Here is a 19,261-nt window from a genome sequence, read left to right as displayed (position 1 = left end):
TCACATTTATAATGTTTTTAATACATCAACAACACTGAGTGCAAAATAAACGCAGTCTTAGTCGAGGCGACCAGGAGACGACGCCATACTCTATATATATATATATATATCACATCTAATTACATACATGACTGTTTGGAGCTGAACACTAAATTAATAATAATAATTCATCAGAACAATACGAGTCTAAAAAGGTATATCAGTGAATTACTATCGCCAAAATTAATTAAATCGATCTTCAGTGTTGTAAATAAAATATTCTGCGCTGCATACGGCTTGTAAATACGCAATTTTTAAAATTTTGCGGGTTTCGTTTTAATAACTCGATATTCTAAATCGTAAAGTCGCGATAAATGTTAAATTGTACTGATTTAAAAAAAAACGGGATCTGACTAGAGCAGGAATGAAGATCTGTACGTCAAGATTGAAAATCTATCGAATTCGTAATGTAAATATATCGAGTACATTAGATGGTATTCGATAGCCAGACAGCCTTCGAGATTTACGTTACCGTATGTCAAAACAATTTTCGTGCTCTCGATTATGAGTTTCGAGTTTCGAGAACGCGACGATACGATTGCGAAACGAAAGTAGGTTCATTCGTGCTGCTGACATTAATTCTTTTTACGGCCGGTAGGGGCGCTGTTTAAATAACTTTTTCTCGATATCGATACGATTACTTTTTCGATCTTCGTGCTCCTGACGTAGTCACCGCACTGGACACTAGTAACGAGCCCACTGAGTTTCTCGCCGGATCTTCTCAGTGGGTCGTGTTTACGATCCGGTGGTAGATTCTGCGAAGCACTGCTCTTACTGGGCCAGTGCTAACAAACTCTCTCAGGTTAAGCCCTGTGAACTCACCTACCACCCAGAGGTAGGGGGGAAAAACGACTTGAGCTCGTCCACACATCAAAGCAATAAAAAAAAACTCAAGTATAAGCCGCGCCAATAAAGAAACCAATCTAAAATGGCGGCGTCGATCATGCGCTCTCACTCAAAGCTATTGCTGTCTTTAGTCGCACACGACGCGTACTGCATGCAAAAAAGATATCAGTTCTGACTTTGTTGTTGAGTTCGAGTTTTTTCACTTTCGAGTTGTGCGACTTAGATGGCTGGCAGCAAAAGTGTCTACGCAAGTTGCATCCCTGATGAGACACCTCCCTCTCTGCCAGGGAATAAAGTAAAGTAAAGTACATTCTCATTCGTTTTTTTATATTTTTTTACAATAAACAACTTTTTGTTTCCATCTTTCTTTTTATTTGTTGACCCTACCATCTGTCAGTGCAGGTACATAGACGCCATTTTGGATTCGTTTCTTTATTGGCGCGACTTATATACCGGACGTCTGACCTGCGGCCACGGACGCTTCTTAGTCTCACTTAGGACATGCTTTAATGTGCGATTTAACCTACACCTACTTTTATTATCTAAACTTCTAAAACAAGTTCGCGACACCCCTATCGATGTTGAACACAGATTATTGATAACATAATTCCCAATTAGTAAGTTCTGTTCATTTTAATTTGTTATCAACGTAATTAAATGATATTACAATTATAACAAGTGTCTTTGTTTCGATATGCTTGTACGTTTAATAATTTATTAGTTTGATCAATTCAATTACGTGATATTTAATTTGAAAAAGTTTGGAGATGTATATCGGACGTTATATCTCTGATATCGAGCAGTACTTTGTCAATAAATTTTTTTTTTGATGCACAAAACAATTTACAACCATATAAATTAGAAGTTTAAATGTTTAACATAAGAAAAAAATTAACAATTGAACAGATGCCTAAATACCATGTATGGATACACACATACGCTCACACACACACTCACACACATATGTAAGTTAATATTGTAATGTAACTAATGTAATTTACTATTGTAGGATTTGTTTTCAAATTCTCCCCTACCCCTTACTCATAATGCTATGATGCGCAGCTTAGTCTCTTCTCTTCTTTAACCCGTCTCCACCCAATGCTGAGTGTAGGTCTCATCATGTGCACTCCGTTCTTTCCGGTATCTTGCCTTTTGCACACAGTCCCTACCAGCAATTTTTTTTATTGTTTAAGTGTGTGGACGAGCTCACAGCCCACCTGGTGTTAAGCGGTTACCGGAGCCCATAGACATCTACAACGTAAATGAGCCACCCGCCTGAGATAGAAGTTGTAAGATCTCAGTATAGTTACAACGGCTGCCCCACCTTTCAAACCGAAACGCATTACTGCTTTTTGGCAGAAATAGGCAGGGCGGTGGTACATACCCGTGCGAACTCACAAGAGGTCCTACCACCAGTAAATATTTTGACCAGATCGTCGGTCTACCTCATCGGTTGTCTGCTCATGTTACAAAATCCAAAACGATCAGTAATTTCCGTCAATTAGCCTATTTCCCCATCAATTATTTTACGTCTCAGTCTACCGTGTGCATTGGATCCGCAATCAAAATCAAAATAAAACAAATTAAATACTATATTCGAGTTTTTTAAATACTGCATTCGGGTTCATAATTGAGGCCCTCAGTGCATAAGCGACCTAAACCAGCATGGAGATAATGAGTTTTGAATTTACTTTTACCTGCTTTGTAGGCAAAAAAAAACCCGCAAAAATGTTTACTACGCCATCTGTTATCTATGGTTGAAACTAGGGATAGGACGGCTTTGCATCAAAATTTATTATGTTTTAAATAAATTGCAATATATAAGCACGAATATGACTTTTTTCGGACTAGGCCACTTTTGCTCTGACGGCCTCAATTAATAGTACGGAATAAAAACCAAGTCAATACACCGACGGCAAGACAGAAAACTCCACAAATAACTAAAACGTGTTATTTATAAACATTATTTTTAGTGCTCAGCTCCAAAATTAACAACAACAAGCTACCTTATTTAACACTGGTAACATTAAAATACATTACGTATCTTACGTAAATCACAAAATACACGCTATTTGTTACAAATTCATACATTTCATTAATAAAAACCGCAGCTAATCGAAAAAGAAAAAAAAAAACTCGTATTTGGATCACGAATTCGCCAACAACAGAATACAAAATCGTTATCGAGTTTTACGTCTCCGTGGCTGTGGTCAGTGGACCTCAAAGTGTACGTGAGAAATGTGACCTCAAAATCTCCATGAAATTTTAACAAACAGACATTCAACATGGTTTGGCGGGAAAAAAGATCCAATTATATTAGGTACTGCACGGTTTATCCGCCATTTTAAGTCATTTATAAAATGAACCATAGTTTCTTTTGAAGTAGTTCTAGTTATAAAAGGGTTATATCGCTTGAATGAAATCAGACTATTTCATGGCGGATGCCATTCGTGCTGCGGTCCACCAACTCTTCTAATTAGATGCGCCAACCGAAATATTATGTTGACATTTTCCTTAAACATTAATTGTCGTTAAACAAGGAGTGGCTATTGTACACATTACTCGAATGTAGTGACATCCCTAATCTGTGTGTTTAGTGCGAATTTTTTACCGTTTTCGATAGCGTTAAAGTTAACTGAAATTTGTATGGAGTTGGATCGTTTGCCTACGTTTGCCGCTAGGGGCGCTGTTCCAACTTTATACAAATTTGAGATAACTTTTACGCTATCGAAAACGTTAAAAATTTGCACTAAGCACACCGATATATAAGATCTAAACCAAGCTTTTATTAACGTTCTCGATAGCGTAAAAGTTAATTCCAATTTGTATGCAGTTGGAACAGCGTCCCTAGCGGCAAACGTAGACAAACATTCCATCTCTATACAAATGTGAGTTAACTTTTACGCTATCGAGAACGTTAAAAACTCGCACTAAGCACTTCAATTCAATGAAACTATACATTGGCTCACAGCCCAAAAGACCAAAGGTAAATGATTTGTTAATAATAATATAAAAAGTGTTTTTTAAGCCTGCCATAGTACCGACTGCTAGACATCGCAGACAACATAAATATTAAACAATAAACGCATTGATAATTTTATTACTAGTGATAATAAATTATTACCGAGAAGAAAAACATATCTACCCCATTGACTATAACATAAATTAAAGCACGTACACATTAGGAACAACTTTTTTTTTCGTTTTTTTTTATATTTTTTTTCGTTAATAATTTCAAACTCGTAACAACGCTGTGTGAGTCTAATGTTTAAAAGTTTATTAAGTTTATTAAGCTCATTTATAATAATATATCGTCTATTGTTAAGAGTCATGCAGATCCTAAAATACTGTCTGTACGTGTATCCGTTTGAACGTAATCTCTAAAAATTTTTTACAGTAAAAGCTTTTTATACGCGGGCTATATGTTTCTTAAATATGGTAATTGCATAAATGGTATTATATGAAGGGATACGTTCCTAAATAAAAACATACCTTAGGCGTAGTTCTAATAAGGTCTAATTTACTTTTTTATTAGTGCATTTGACGACGCATTTATAAAGGATTTTGCGGTTGAATACTTACATATTGGAATATTTTTATCAATGTGTATGTGACGTCACGATTAGATCCGCGAATAAAGAAATCTTTAGACGCGAATATAGGAATTGGTTCGCATTTTTTTTCAATCCGCGAATAGTTAAAACGAGGAAGAAGGAAGCGCGGATAAGGAGCTTTTACTGTATTTGTTCAGCGTCACAATACGAGCCACCAGTTCAACGCGACGGAGGTATGTATACACTAAGGAAGTTCTTTTTAACGAGTCAAAATATATAGTAAATTGTCTAATAAGAAATACTAAATATATAATAATATATTAATTTACGATCATGCCACTCTGTAAATATACTCTTCAAAATAAATGTAATGGAGTCTTTCACTACATTGTGAATTTAAATATTTAGATGCAACTAGACGATGATTACGCAAATAATTAGCCACTAAAAAGACCGTCGACACCGGATGTTGGTCCGGGGGCACACTCGACCCAGGGGGCACACTACCCAGGGGCAAATCCGACCCGGGGCACACTCTACCCAGGGGCAAATCCGACCCGGGGCATACCCGACTCAGGGGCACACCCAACCCAGGGGCACACCCGACCCGGGGACTGCGTCCCCATGTGACTATAATACGCTCATAACTACAACTACGGAAAGACGTAAATTCGGAGTTACTGTACAAAAGATAAAATAAGTTTTTAAATGCTCGTTGGAAATTTGTTATAAAGAATAAGATTTGTAAACTTTTAAATGCAAACATATTGTCTGTGAGGAAGACCACACAATAGACGATTCCTACTTCACTGTTCGTATATTTTTGTTCTATATTGATTCTCGAAATAAGATCGGATCTGATTGCTACTGGAATTCGTCTCTAGTGATTTTTTCCTTTTTTCATACCTGACCTTACTATTTGTAGATTAAGTATGGTTAATATGGATAGTTACATAGATTAACATGATTTATTGAAATCTTACTGTAACATGGCCGCGTTTTTATAATAAATTAGTAATTCGAAATTTTTAAATTAATAATAATTTTTAATGTCCATTGCTCATTTTTTTTATTTGCGAAAATGGAAAAACGAACTCACGGGCCACTACTATGTGGGAAGAATTTCGAAAGGTATATTTATTTGTTAAAATACTTAAACCTACAAGTCGTCGCCGTAAAGTGGACACGTTTAGAGCTGCGCCACAGTTGCCATCTGGCGGCGACGCGGGTAACTACAACAATATGGACGCTAAAAATATTTTAAAACAGCGCCATCTACCGGTGGCGTTCTGCACTGCTACTCTGTTTTAACACCACTCACGCATTATGTTATTTTTAATTTGTTAACGTAACGGTTAATTTTTGTGCGATTTTTTAAAGGCACGCGGAGATTCCATGTTGTGCGTGTGCGCGGGAACCATTCTCCGAGCTGAGATGCTGCGAATCAATAATCTGATAGATAGTTAATGACGCCGCAATGGAAGCCGTGATAAGCTCAGGGGTCAACAAACTTACTTGTACCTAATTATGTGGTAGCGCGATTGCGTTGACGGTCCGGTCAACGTAAGCGGTCTCTGTTAATAATAATCAAATGGATGATTATACACGGTTTAAGCAAAGAACAAAAGCGAACATTCGAGAACATTACTAAAAAATTACTGTCGTTTTTTTCGTAAATTGCAAATCACTACATAGTATAAAACAAACTCGCTTTCTCTGTCCCTATATCTGTCTGTCCCTATGTATGCTTAAATCTTTAAAACTACGCAACGGATTTTGATGCGGTTTTTTTTAATAGACAGAGCGATTGAAGAGGAAGGTTTATATGTATAATAACATCCATTAAATAGTGTAGAAATCAATAATAAATTACAGTTTCCGAAGCGAAGCGAGGGCGGGTCGCTAGTATATAATATAAAGAAGTTTTTTAAAAATAAAACAATGACTTAGTATCAAATTGAGGCCTTACATGCGCGTCGGGGTCCGGCCTCAAGCGAGCGAAGCTGCCACATCGGATTGTGGGGGTGAATGATAATTCTTATCTTAAGCGACGTTTCTAACAGCACAATGAGAAGATACGGAGACAGCCTAGTATTGCAGAATCCGTCGATTAGAATGCTGCCTTTAATGATTCTATTAAGTGACTAGTGCCCGAGATACCATCGAATTTCAACCGTATCACCACAATGTTTAGATCCATTTTATCTTTTGCTCATTTTACGTATACTAAATATCTTCAATACGAACGAATAAATAAAAAAAAGAAGAAAATTAGTTGACAAACAGACAAATGATTCGGAACTGACATGTCATTGTTTATTTACATATGTATATGTATGGATAAATACTAATAATAATAACCGGGGACGAGGCACCCGGTCCCCCGCCGCTCCCAGACTGTGGGGGCCGGAGACGGATGTACGTATCGATGGAAGAAATCCAATCCGGAACCATTAAACTATTTCAAAAATTCATAAGTCACATTTATAAAGACAGAGACTTGAAAATTGGTATGTATTTATATTAAAAATTAATTTAGCCCAAAGTGTGATTTACGAAATTTACGCTTTCTCCCGTCTATATGTACGATCAGATATATATCCATACATAGACATTACGCAGATTATTGCGTGAAAGACGATATGTATATGAGGGGAGTGAGAGAAAAAATTGTATATGATAGAGGAGCATGGAAGGAGAAAATCATGTTGCGCCGACCCCACGTGACTGGGAGAAGGACAGGAGAATGATGACATAGACATCGCCCAGACAAAGAGCAAACAAATCTGTTTGACATCAAATGCGGGGTCAAATGCGGCATAAAATGGAGGCTGTGCTTCTTAGACTTAGATTAGACGTCGTTGTCAGAGCAGTTGCTTAAAGAAAATACGGAAGCGTCACTCCAGCTAAACCTGTGGAGGGTAGAGGCAAGGAGCACCATCTGTGTATTGCAAAGTACCCGCCGAAAACGAGCTAATGTAGATGGCGCCACAGTAGCAAGTGGAAGGATTTTTTTTAAAAACAGCGCCAAAACTACCACACTACACTCTGTTTAAAACTGTCATTTGGTAAAACTGGTATTCATATCATTATTTTTTTCAAAATTTACAAAATCCTTCATTAAAAATAAAATATAGGTAATATGTTACTGCCATCTACAGGAGCAGTAAGAAACTAATCGAAGCGAAGCCATCTAGTGGCCAACGCCCATAAACATTTTTGTTGAGTGCTTGAGTTGCTTATCTATAACTAATTTATGTTTTTTTTTTATTGCTTAGTTGTATGGACGAGTTCACAGCCCACCTGGTATTAAGTGGTTACTGAAGCCCATAGACATCTACACTAGCGCTACTTAGGTGAGTCTTCCAACAATAAGTTACTGTTTACAGGTGGACACTTCAACTTGTCTCCTATACAAGATGGTGTTTTTTACCTCTATCCTCCAAAGTCAAAACAAAGAACTAGGGATATATAAAACTAAGCCTTTGGTTTCCGCTTGCGGCTCCTCCGCCGACATCAACTGTGCTTGTCGGTCACTTCGGTCGCGTCGCCGGCGGACCTGTCGGCCGGGGGTGTCGGCCGGGGCGCCTTGCCGTCGAGCTCTGCGGGCTTGCCGGCGCGGAACAGCATCTTCAGCGCCCCCGCGGACATCAGGTAGAACCAGTACAGCTGCGGGAGCAGGAGGATGCAGATGGATATCTTGCAGCCCGTCGGCAGCGACTGTATCGCCTGGAAAACGAGTGCCGGTTCAACTCACCGGTTTTACATGATTTTCATATATCATTAATGTTAGAATTCATTGCAAGATTCAAACTCAACAATACTGTAATGTAGTGAAATAAAAAATGAACAGACATTTTTTTATTGCTTAGATGGGTGGACGAACTCACATGCCACCTGGTGTTAAGTGGTTAATGAAGCCCATAGACATCTACAACGTAAATGCGCCACCCACCTTGAGATATAAGTTCTAAGGTCTCCAGTATAGTTACAACGCCTGCCCTACCCTTCAAACCGAAACGCATTACTGCTTCACGGCAGAAATAGACAGGGTGGTGGTACCTACCCGTGCGGACTTACAAAAGGTTTTACTACCAGTATGATGTATGATGATATTTCTCTTTAAAGAAAGATTACCATACATCGTACGTACATAGACCTTACCCGAGCACGCAATGTAATAAGATTATAATCACCGAGGTCAATGACCTCTGGTCTCTAATAGTCATCGTTTCACAATACATTGCGGGACTAGCGGCTGAATGTATCTTTACTTTAATGATTTTATATTTGTGAGATGTTAATAATGTTAATGATGACACATGTCTATGAGCTCCAGTAACCACTTAACATCAGGTGGCTTGTGAGCTCGTCCACCTATCTAAGCAACAAAAAAAATGCAAATTATAATACATTTTTTTTTATTGCCCTTGTAGACAGACAGACACGGCCCACCTGATGGTGAGTGGTTACGTTCGCCCATGGACTTCAGCAATGCCAGGGGGAGAGCCAAGCCGCTGCCTATCGATCTCTTGAAATCTCACAGCTAAGTCGGTACGGTTAGGTTAGTACAGAGGTGGGGGACCTGCGCGTAGGTGAGTCCCAGCTCGCGGCTGTAGAGCCAGCACACGTAGGGCAGCGACAGCACGCGGCACAGCAGGAAGGTGAGCAGCATGAGCAGGCCGTTGGCGAGGTAGAGCGGCGAGCGCTTGAGGCGCAGGCGAGCCAGCACGCCGCGCGCGCACACCAGCGGCGTCGACGCCTCCATGCCGTACACCCAGCCGAACGCGCAGTCGCCCAGCGAGCCGCGCAGGTGCTAAGGGGAACCGCCCATATTTACTACAATTCATAAAATGCCATAATTTGCACGAAATATAAAAACAAGCTACTTTTACTGTCTAATTTTTAAAATACTATAATCTTGATAAAGACTGGATTGCTTAATTCAAATTTGCATAACAATCGACCAGGAAGTCTGGTGTATCTTCTGAATGTATGATGATACCAGAACATCTATTAGTTTTAGTTTATTCAGTAAGGCATTATCACAGGGGGGGAGGAGGACCCACACGTCGCAAGCGACCCAACACCGCCCTCCCTGATTATGAGAGCTCTAAGTGTTAACTTGTATACCCGCTATCCCCAAACCGAAACGTCAAACTGCTTTGTAACAGAAGAATGACGGTACATACGTATCTCATGCTAAATTCCAGATATCCCCCCGCAAAGTTGTGCTCTGCTGAAGTAGACTACTCTCTAAGTGTTGACTTGTATACCCGCTGTCCCCGAACCGAAATGTACCTAAAAGTATCTCGTGCTAAGTCCCAGATATCTCCCCCCCCCCCAAGTTTTGTCTCAGCCGAAGTAGAGTACTCACAACAATGACCAGGAAGCCGAAGCCCCCTATGAAGACGTGGTGCAGCAGTATGACGGGCTCGTGCGCGCAGTACTTGAGGAACGAAACCGGCGCCTTCCTCTCGCTCACCCGCCTCCGGACCTGCTCCTTCATCGACTCCCCGCCGGAGACCATCTGGATGTGAACCTGGTGGAACGGAATACGAACATAAACAAATCTAGAGACCTTTTCTCATAATCTCTTTCGATTGTAATGAGCAAAGCTTTTCGTGAAATACGAGTGTTATGTTATCAAGTGTTTGGTTTAGACCTAGGCCGCACTACGGTTTTTTCCCGGGAGCGATTAACCGCTATAACGGCGAAACTGTTTAAGACGCACACACTACAATTATTAACCGCGAATTCGACCGCGATTTTCACGGTTTGAAGATGGATTTCAAAAGAGCAGTATGTATTGTTGCTCTGGTAGTAAGAAATAGAAAAAAAGAAGTCAACGAAAATTTCACAAATGATGCCAGCCGTAAATTTGAGGAAAGTTTCTTTCATAAGAAATATCAAAATTTTATTAAAATATATTATGAACAGTTATGAGTAGAAGGGTTATTTTGATAATATCCTGAAAAGCACTCCACGCTTTTTTTACAATAAAATCATTTTTTCTTACACTATTTTTAATTCAAATTTATTATGTATTTTTTAGTTGGATTTTCTATAAAAGCGTATATTGTTAGTTTTTTTAAACTATTATTTATTTTTCATTTTTGACGTGACAACGTCTTATAATTCGATGAAGCCGGCTGCACGCACGAAAAAACATGACTCATGCGGCGTTACCTCGCTCTGAGGCGTACATGTTTTCGTCAAGTATGAAATTCAGTGAAAAGTGAATGTGGTGTCAATTGTTTATAGCAACGATAATTGCGATAATTGAAAAATGAAACCATTCCATCAGTATTTTCTTATGACGTTGTCACGTTCAACTATCGTCAGTAAACCGACTTTACAGACAACAGATTTTTTAGTTGAATTAAAAAATTTTCAATATATTTTTTTTAATATGGAATGTCATCGGTCCTTAATAAGTACCTATACCAAATTTCGAGTTAATCCGACGTTTTAAAGTGGATTAAAATCACGTTCAAAGATTCCGTTACATACTAACATACATACGTCTGAAGCTAATAAAAGCGTATTAAAAAAAAGATGGACTCTGTCGTGACGTTAGTCCCGCGCGTCCCACCAACTGACCATGTACATGGACCATATGTCGTAGAAGAAGTAGGCGGCTCCGAACCACGCGTACGCCTCTGACATGTAGTGGGAGGCGCGCATGAAGTCGCGGCGGCACGAGTGGCTGCACACCACCACGCCCGTCGCCACGCAATACACCGCCTGGACGGCAGACACCAGCCTGAAAGATTTTTTTTTATTGCTTAGATGGGTGGACGAGCTCACAGCCCATCTGGTGTTAAGTGGTTACTGGAGCCCATAGACATCTACAACGTGAATGCGCCACCCACCTTGAGATATAAGTTCTAAGGTCTCAAGTATAGCTACAACGGCTGCCCCGCCCTTCAAACCGAAACGCATTACTGCTCCCCTCCACGGTGTTTTCCGAGCGCTATGACATGTTCTTCTTCAAACGAGGCTTGTGGAGAGTATTAAGCGGTAGGCAACGGCTTGGCTCTGCCCCTGGCATTGCCGAAGTCCATGGGCGACGGTAACCACTCACCATCAGGTGGGCCGTGTGCTCGTCTGGCTACAAGGGCAAAAAAAAACCATTAATTCAAAACTTAAAATGTCGACCGCAAACCGTCAACCAGCCTCCCAATAATATGACCTGAAAGCCCAAGGAGTGACCGTCCTGTTTGCGAAAGACTAACTTGTTGTTGATGTCCAAAACGTCTCCGTGGCTCAGCGCGTACTGGTGCCTGATCCGACTGCCGGCCTCCGTGTACAGAGCCCACACGTTCAGGATCTCGAACAGGCTCGTGAAATAAACCAGACCCAGGACTGTTAAAGCACTTCCTCGCGGTATTGATATCCTGCAAGAATAAAAAATCAAACCTTAACTCGTCTTTTTAACTTTTTTTCTGCGTACCCTTACTTACTGGTAGTAGGACGTGTTGTGAGTTCGCACGGGTAGGTACCATCACCCTGCCTACTTCTACCGTGAAGCAGTAATGCGTTTGGGTTTGAAGGGTGGGGCAGCCGTTGTAACTATACCGAGACCTCAGGACTTATATCTCAAGGTGGGTGGCGCATTTAGGTTGTAGATGTCTATGGGCTCCAGTAACCACTTAACACCAAGTGGGCTGTGAGCTCATTCACATATCTAAGCAATAAAAAAAAAAAGAATCTACCACCGGATCGGAATCGCGACCCACTGAGAAGATCCAGCGAGAAACTCAGTGGGCTGTGTCTGTGGGTTAATTTACTCGTCGAGCCCTTCGTCGCAAGCGACGGGTTCGACGAGAACGATGACCAGTGCTTGTGTTACCTAAAAGCACCGTTAGTGGATCCGAAATGACGTGTTTTGGGCGACGTCGACTGTTTACCGTTTGGTCCGCAGGATCGGCTATGTAGTTTCCAGCGGCCACGATGAGAGGATTCTCGCATTGTGCCGCTTTATCGAGGCGGTTTTTACAATACATTACGTACATTCAAGATTTTAGGTATACGTAACTTACTAATTAACTTTATCTAGATACAAACAAAGTTATCGGAGAGGTTAATCGTTCACGCCGTAAAAACTTACGCAATTGGAAGATAACCCGAATATAATTAAACGAATTTTATTATTACACGTAAAACGCGAGTTCTAGAAAGTGAGTTTAACCAATTTTTTTATTGCTTAGATGGGTGGACAAGCTCACAGCTCATCTGGTGTTAAGTGGTTACTGGAGCCCATAGACATCCACAACGTTAATGCGCCACCCACTTTCAGATAAAAGTTCTAAGGTCTCAAGTATAGTTACAACGGCTGCCCCACCCTTCAAACCGAAACGCATTATTGGTTCACGGCAAAAATAGGCAGGGTGGTGGTACCCAACCGCGCGGACTCACAAGAGGTCCTAACACCAGTAAGTTTCGCGCAAATGCTTATCAGTTTACGAAGCTCAGATTTGGTGGGTTTACTGCGTGGTTTTTTATTTCCTACCCAATCGTTAATAGCTTAAGGGGCTATTTCAACTTCGCGCGGACCGGTAGGTGAGCTCACGGGCCCAACCTGAGAGTATTGCTAACACTGGCCCTAGCAAGAGCAGTGCTTCGCTGGATTTACCACCGGATCGGAATCGGGAGTGCTGTCCAAAACATTAATCAATTCGGGCGAAACTATTTTTCAACGTCTCAGGAACAATAACCTAATTCTTCTTTTGGTACATTTACATTAAGGAAAATTGAAAATGATTCGATTTTCAATTTTCCTGCGGCTCGCATAACTACTGGTGGTAGGACCTCTTGTGAGTCCGCACGGGTAGGTACCACCACCCCACCTATTTCTGCCTTAATGCGTTTCGGTTTGAAGGCCGGCGCAGCCGTTGTAACTATACTGAGAGAACTTAGAACTCATATCTCAAGGTAGGTAGCGGATTTACGTTGTAGATGTCTATGGGGTCCAGTAACCATTTAACACTAGGTGGGCTGTTAGCTCATCCACCAACCTATGCAATAAAAAATTCTTTTACACATTACGTGCTGAAACGCGAAATATTTTCTATCAAAACTGCTTCTAAACTCACAACATTAAAGCTCATTGTCGGTGCAAAAAAACGTATTTGCTGATAACGACGGATACTGATGGTTACGACGCACGACGACCTTGCCATTATATATTTTAAACATTTCCGACATTAGCGTATCAAACAGAGCAGAGTGAACTATACGAATGTTAAGTTTAATTGTTTTGATCGTTACAAAACGATTTATGTATACTAGTGGCCCCGCAGTAGTCGAAATTCGACTATAATTAATTGGAATTGTATAAGTTTGTACACTATTATGATTGTATTTTATACTTCTATAATCACAAATTTCGCCAAGACTACACTATAAAAAATACTAACAAAGACAAACAATATTTAATCTATTCTCAATTTGACAACAAACGTCAAGAACAAAAGTTTGACAATAAATAGTATGCATGCGTGTGTGCGTCAAATACATGGTATGTAGTGTGTGTAATGTTTTCTTTATTGATTTAATGTATCTGTAGGCATTTTTTTTAAAAAAATTAGCATTGTGCACTTCTTCTTTATATTCTCTATAAGTGTGGAAAATTTCATACTCCTCCGTCCGCGCAATTTTCGTAAAAAGGGATACAAAGTTTTTGCTTCACGTATTAATATATAGATTTACGTACACACATTACGTGATTAGGTATCGGACAAACAACACTCCATGGTTAAGTACGCGTTTTTCAACAGGCACACGCCATAAAGAAGGTGTTAGAATGTTGACAGAGGCTTATACTAGTTCGCCTTTATAGATTTTCCGGTCACCGTCCTCGTCGAACTCGTCGAACCCGTCGCTTGCGACGAAGGGCTCGACGAGTGAATTAACCCACAGACACAGCCCACTGAGTTTCTCGCCGGATCTTCTCAGTGGGTCGCGTTTCCGATCCGGTGGTAGATTATGCGAAGCACTGCTCTAGCTAGGGTCAGTGTTATCATCACTCCGGTTTGAGCCCAGTGAACTCACCTACTACCTAAGGCTACACTGCAATAGCCTCTCAAGGACAGTATTGAGAGGCCTAACTTGAGAGGATAAGGGAAAACTATGCTGCTATCAAGCATAGGTTTATAAAAAAAATTAAATACATTTTGATAAAGCATTTGACTCGTTTTAGTTTTAGAAGGGCCTAATTTTTTTATTTTTTATTTATTTAATTTACTTCAGATTTTGCATCCATATTACACTTCATTACATTGCATTGCAAGACACACAGATAATGTTTCTAAGCAGTTTCAGCCTTTTTAAACCACTTTTACGGTTTAAGCTCAGGTTTCTTTTAATTATAATTATATTATTTTTGACGTTTCGACTACTTTACTTTTTGTGGTAATGGACGCAGGTCAGTCAAAAACGGATGCGAAATACGGGCTCTGTTTCTAAAACCCTATAGATATCTTCGCGTTCATAACCGGAATCACTGAACTTACCTCTCGTCCGGTTCCAGCCAGATGACGAGGTTGAGAGCAGCCAGGAGTGAGGCCACGTTGCTAATGCATAACAGCCACATAGCTGGCCGAAGGTTTTGGGGCTGTAACGATATTATAAATAAATAATAAAACCTTTCTTCTGTTTTCGAGTGTTGCTAACATTGACCCTAGCAAGAGCAGTGCTTTGCAGAATCTACCACCGGATCGGAAACGCGACCCACTGAGAAGATCCGGCGAGAAACTCACTGGGCAGATTCGATATGGACTTCAAAATGTCATGAGACGCAAAAGAGCGTACAGCTCGCCCGATCTGAGGGGAAAAATAATCTCCAAAATCGCACTCACGGTTGTGGATATGTGATAAAAAAAGATGGCTATAAATGTTACCAAAGTCTCTCAAGGTGTCCCGTGAGCTCGTCTACCAATCCGCTGAAGCCGATATAGCCCCTCGTTACCCGGCAATTAGTTCAGGGAAAAACACGTTACGTTACTAGTGGAGCTCTTGTGAATCCGCACGGGTAGGTACCACCACCCTGTCTATTTCTGCCGTGAAGCAATAATGCGTTTCGGTTTGAAGGGTGGGGCAGCAGTTGTAACTATACTGAGACCTTAAAACTCATATCTCAAGGCGGGTGGCGGCATTTATGTTGCATATGTCTATGGCTCCGGAAACCACTTAATACTAGGTGGGCTGTGAATTCGTCCACCCGTCTATGCAAATAAATAAAAAAGAGATATCTTGCCCTTCGATAATTACTTTATACCAAGTGGACCGCTAGCTCGCTCAGCCATCTACGTAATATAAAAATATATCAAGAGCTCACAAGTGCTGAAAATTAATAATCAAATACCTCTCTGTCAATTCCAATTATTTCCAATAAGATATTATGTATGTTATAGATATACATATATTTAAGTACCTGATATCACTATAACACTACACCTACCAAGGTTCATCTCTGCACTCCCCTAAGGTAGACTGTCAGAGAATGCCTATGGCATTAAGTCCGCCTTTATACTGTCAAGTATATAAAGTTATAAATCACTACATAGTATAAAACAAAGTCGCTTTCTCTGTCCCTATATCTATATGTATGCTTCAATCTTTAAAACTACGCAACGGATTTTGATGCGTTTTTTTTTAATAGATAGAGTGATTGAAGAGGAAGGTTTATATGTATAATAACATCCATTAAATCGATGGAGAACTCAATAATAAATTACAGTTTCCGAGGCGAAGCGAGGGCGGGTCGCTAGTAAATAAATAAATAATGACATCAAACGTTTCTTTAAAAAAAGTTAATGTAATAAAAGGTTTCGCATTTAACGCTACGACTACAACAGCTGTTATCTGCACCGCTGAATCATAGGGTCAGGGCTGCTATCCAGTGGCGCGATAAACATCGCTTCACGTGTTGCGATGTTTATCGCCCTTGAATGTTAATCAGAAACTCGCAACTTACTGCGAGCTTATTCTTCTCGAAAAACGTTCGAACGACTGCCCAAACAGACAACACTGACATTAAGCAAATGACAATGCTAAAGCCTAGTCGCAATTTTCTTTTTCTTTATAATACATACGATGGAAGAGATGCCACCTCATTTTAAACTTGTTACCATACACATCATAATGTGAACGCCGACACTCACTTTGAGACTTGAGGTCAAAGCCTCAATTGTTATGTGTCTCGGCTATCCCACCCTTCAAACACGGAAGTACGACTTCTTCGCGGCAGAAATAAATAGTATGGTGCTGGTGATGGCATGAACATGCTGGCTTACAATATGCTACAACCTATGCTTTACTATGAATTATTATCAAGACTATTTGGAATAAAGATATTTCATAGCACTCTATACCTAATGGACGCACCTAGTTCATTACGAATTTTCTAAATTATCTACTTTTTTGGATTCGCTTTAGCTCTACAGGCAAAACGAATGTATATTCCCTTTAGTTAGTCATAAATATAATAAGGACTGTTTTTACGGTTCTAATTTCACGTTTATTATTTACTAATTTCGTTTTTTTTTTTATTCCAAGATCGAATCGTAAAAATACTTTTAATAAAATTGTGAATGTTGATGGATAGCAAGCCTTAAATTCTATTCGAAAACATGACTGCACTGTGAAATAATAAGCTAAAGGTGTTCTTGAACAATGAAATTAACCTTGAAAGATCGATAAAGTTGTATGGAGAACAAATTGGTCTGAAGACGTTTTCATTTTTCCGTGTTAAATAAGTAGAGGACTACAGGACCAAGAGAGGTGATGACCAATATTTCGCATATTAATTAATAAATAGAAGATTTTATCAGAAAGGAAGGTTGTTTTCTGGGCAGGAAATAGTAGGGCGGTAATAGATATCTGTGTGGACACACAATGCGCCCTACCAGAAGTAATTATTAATATTTCGTAAAATTTTAGGCAAATATGGGTTACCTAATATATGGTTAGCAATAAGTAACAGTTCCTTCATTCTATGTCTAAAATTAGCACACATTTATATTTTTTTGTGGTCACCCAATAATTTAGGTTCAGGTGGATTGGCAGAGAAGAAATAGTATATGTAATTAGGTAACTCATTTGTGTATGCCTATTACATCTAGATTATGGCACAAATAGATGAATGAAATCAAAATAATAAACAAGAGGACCTACTGTTGATAACAAATACTGGCCTCTCTGACCTCTTCAAGAGTGGTGTGATAATCACTTATTAAATTTATCCATTATCATTTCTTGATCATTGTTCACTTTTTGCAAAATAACACCTTATACTATGCTAAATATGCTAATGTTTAATTATTATTTTTGTGTTTGCATTTGGAATAAAGCCCCATGGTAATTGGATTAAGAATTAAGAATACTAAACTATAAAATATAATACCTACAATATAACATGCTCCGTCTGAGAATGCCATAAGGACCACAATTTCTATAATTAATTTACACAGATGTAGATGAGTACATCTCGTAAGTCAGAATTTTGATACCACTTTTTGTCATTATTTGTCATGCACGATATTATTTCTGCATAAACTTATATATAACTATATAATTTTTTATTACAATGTTAACATACCGGTTTAAAAACAAAAAAAAACTCTTAAAGCTTATATTATCTTCCAGCTGGACAAATATAATAAATACATAGTGATATTTGAACACAATGTGCAGCATCAACATGTATACTCACGTAAAATATCTTTGTGTGAAAAAGAAATCAAACAGATGAGGAAGAGCTTCCAGAACTCAATAGCTTAATTCACTAATCAACGTCACCTTTGAATAGTGACTCTATATGTTTATGAGGTAGTGTAGTATAATAAATATTTTCTCGTCTTAATTATCTTTTCCAATTAATCACTATGTAAACCAAATTATAGCTTCTATTTTTTTTTATTGCCCTTGTAGGCAGACGAGCATATGGCCCACCTGATGGTGAGTGGTTACCGTCGCCCATGGACTTCAGCAATGCCAGGGGCAGAGCCAAGCCGCTGCCTACCTATTTGACAAATATATAGGCTCTTAAACTTCACGAAAGGATGTCATTCAGAAAGTAACAGCAAAAAAAAATATCAGTAATTATTGTAAGTTATGACTCACTTACTCTCTCAACAGTTTGCCAAAAGTGTAAAAGTCTAATTATGTCACTAAGTTATGCTATGCTACTTACCATAAATTAAATTAGATGTTAAAAAACTATGCAAATTAAAGGTTTTTGTTAATTAGTTTTGTATAATGTTAATGTAACTGACCTAGTCAACACCTTACCTGTTGAGGAGCTTAATAGAAAATTAGCAAAATTATAAAAAAAGTTCACACCTTGCATACCTTATATGGTAGATCCATCAATGTTTGAATTTATATATATAATTTTTTTATTTTATTTTTTTATGGAAACCTATCATCAAATTTAATTCTAATTGGAAAAGTTGTAGCAATAATCTATTAAGTAATTTCTAAAATTCTGTGTAAATAATTTACCTTAGTAAATGTTGGATCCATGACGAAAAATTATAGCACACAACACTGCCTGACTACAATTCAATCACACATTATTATATAAATGTAAACAACGCAAAATTATGGTTATTCAATTATTTTGAATAGCGTTATTTAATTTCGCAAGCGAAATTTTGCAGTCTTTTCGGCTGATGAATGACGTCTTCCCGAAGAGTAGGTTTTTAATTTTCAAGACTTTGACACTTTCCTAAGCTGTCGAAACTGATTTTGACACACGTCAGTGCTGCCAAAATATAGATACTGAAAGAACTTATACCTAGCCATAGACCACTATC

The 19,261-nt window shown here is 39.0% G+C and overlaps 1 protein-coding gene across 1 annotated transcript; it reads right to left on the bottom strand.

Annotated features, from left to right (window-relative positions):
* Positions 1–19,175, bottom strand: LOC101740419 (TLC domain-containing protein 3A). The gene is made up of 7 exons (XM_012692636.4): positions 18,948–19,175; positions 14,957–15,057; positions 11,678–11,839; positions 11,043–11,205; positions 9,817–9,981; positions 9,025–9,255; positions 1–8,168 (listed from the first exon to the last, which is right to left on the bottom strand). Exons 1-7 carry the CDS (start codon positions 18,966–18,968, stop codon positions 7,956–7,958), a joined length of 1,056 nt encoding a protein of 351 aa, XP_012548090.2. The 5' UTR covers positions 18,969–19,175; the 3' UTR covers positions 1–7,955.
* Positions 19,176–19,261: the final 86 nt, after the last annotated feature.

Source organism: Bombyx mori, chromosome 16 (genome assembly GCF_030269925.1).
Source record: "Bombyx mori chromosome 16, ASM3026992v2".
NCBI classification, from domain to species: domain Eukaryota; kingdom Metazoa; phylum Arthropoda; class Insecta; order Lepidoptera; family Bombycidae; genus Bombyx; species Bombyx mori.
This window is presented reverse-complemented; position numbering and strand designations above follow the sequence as displayed.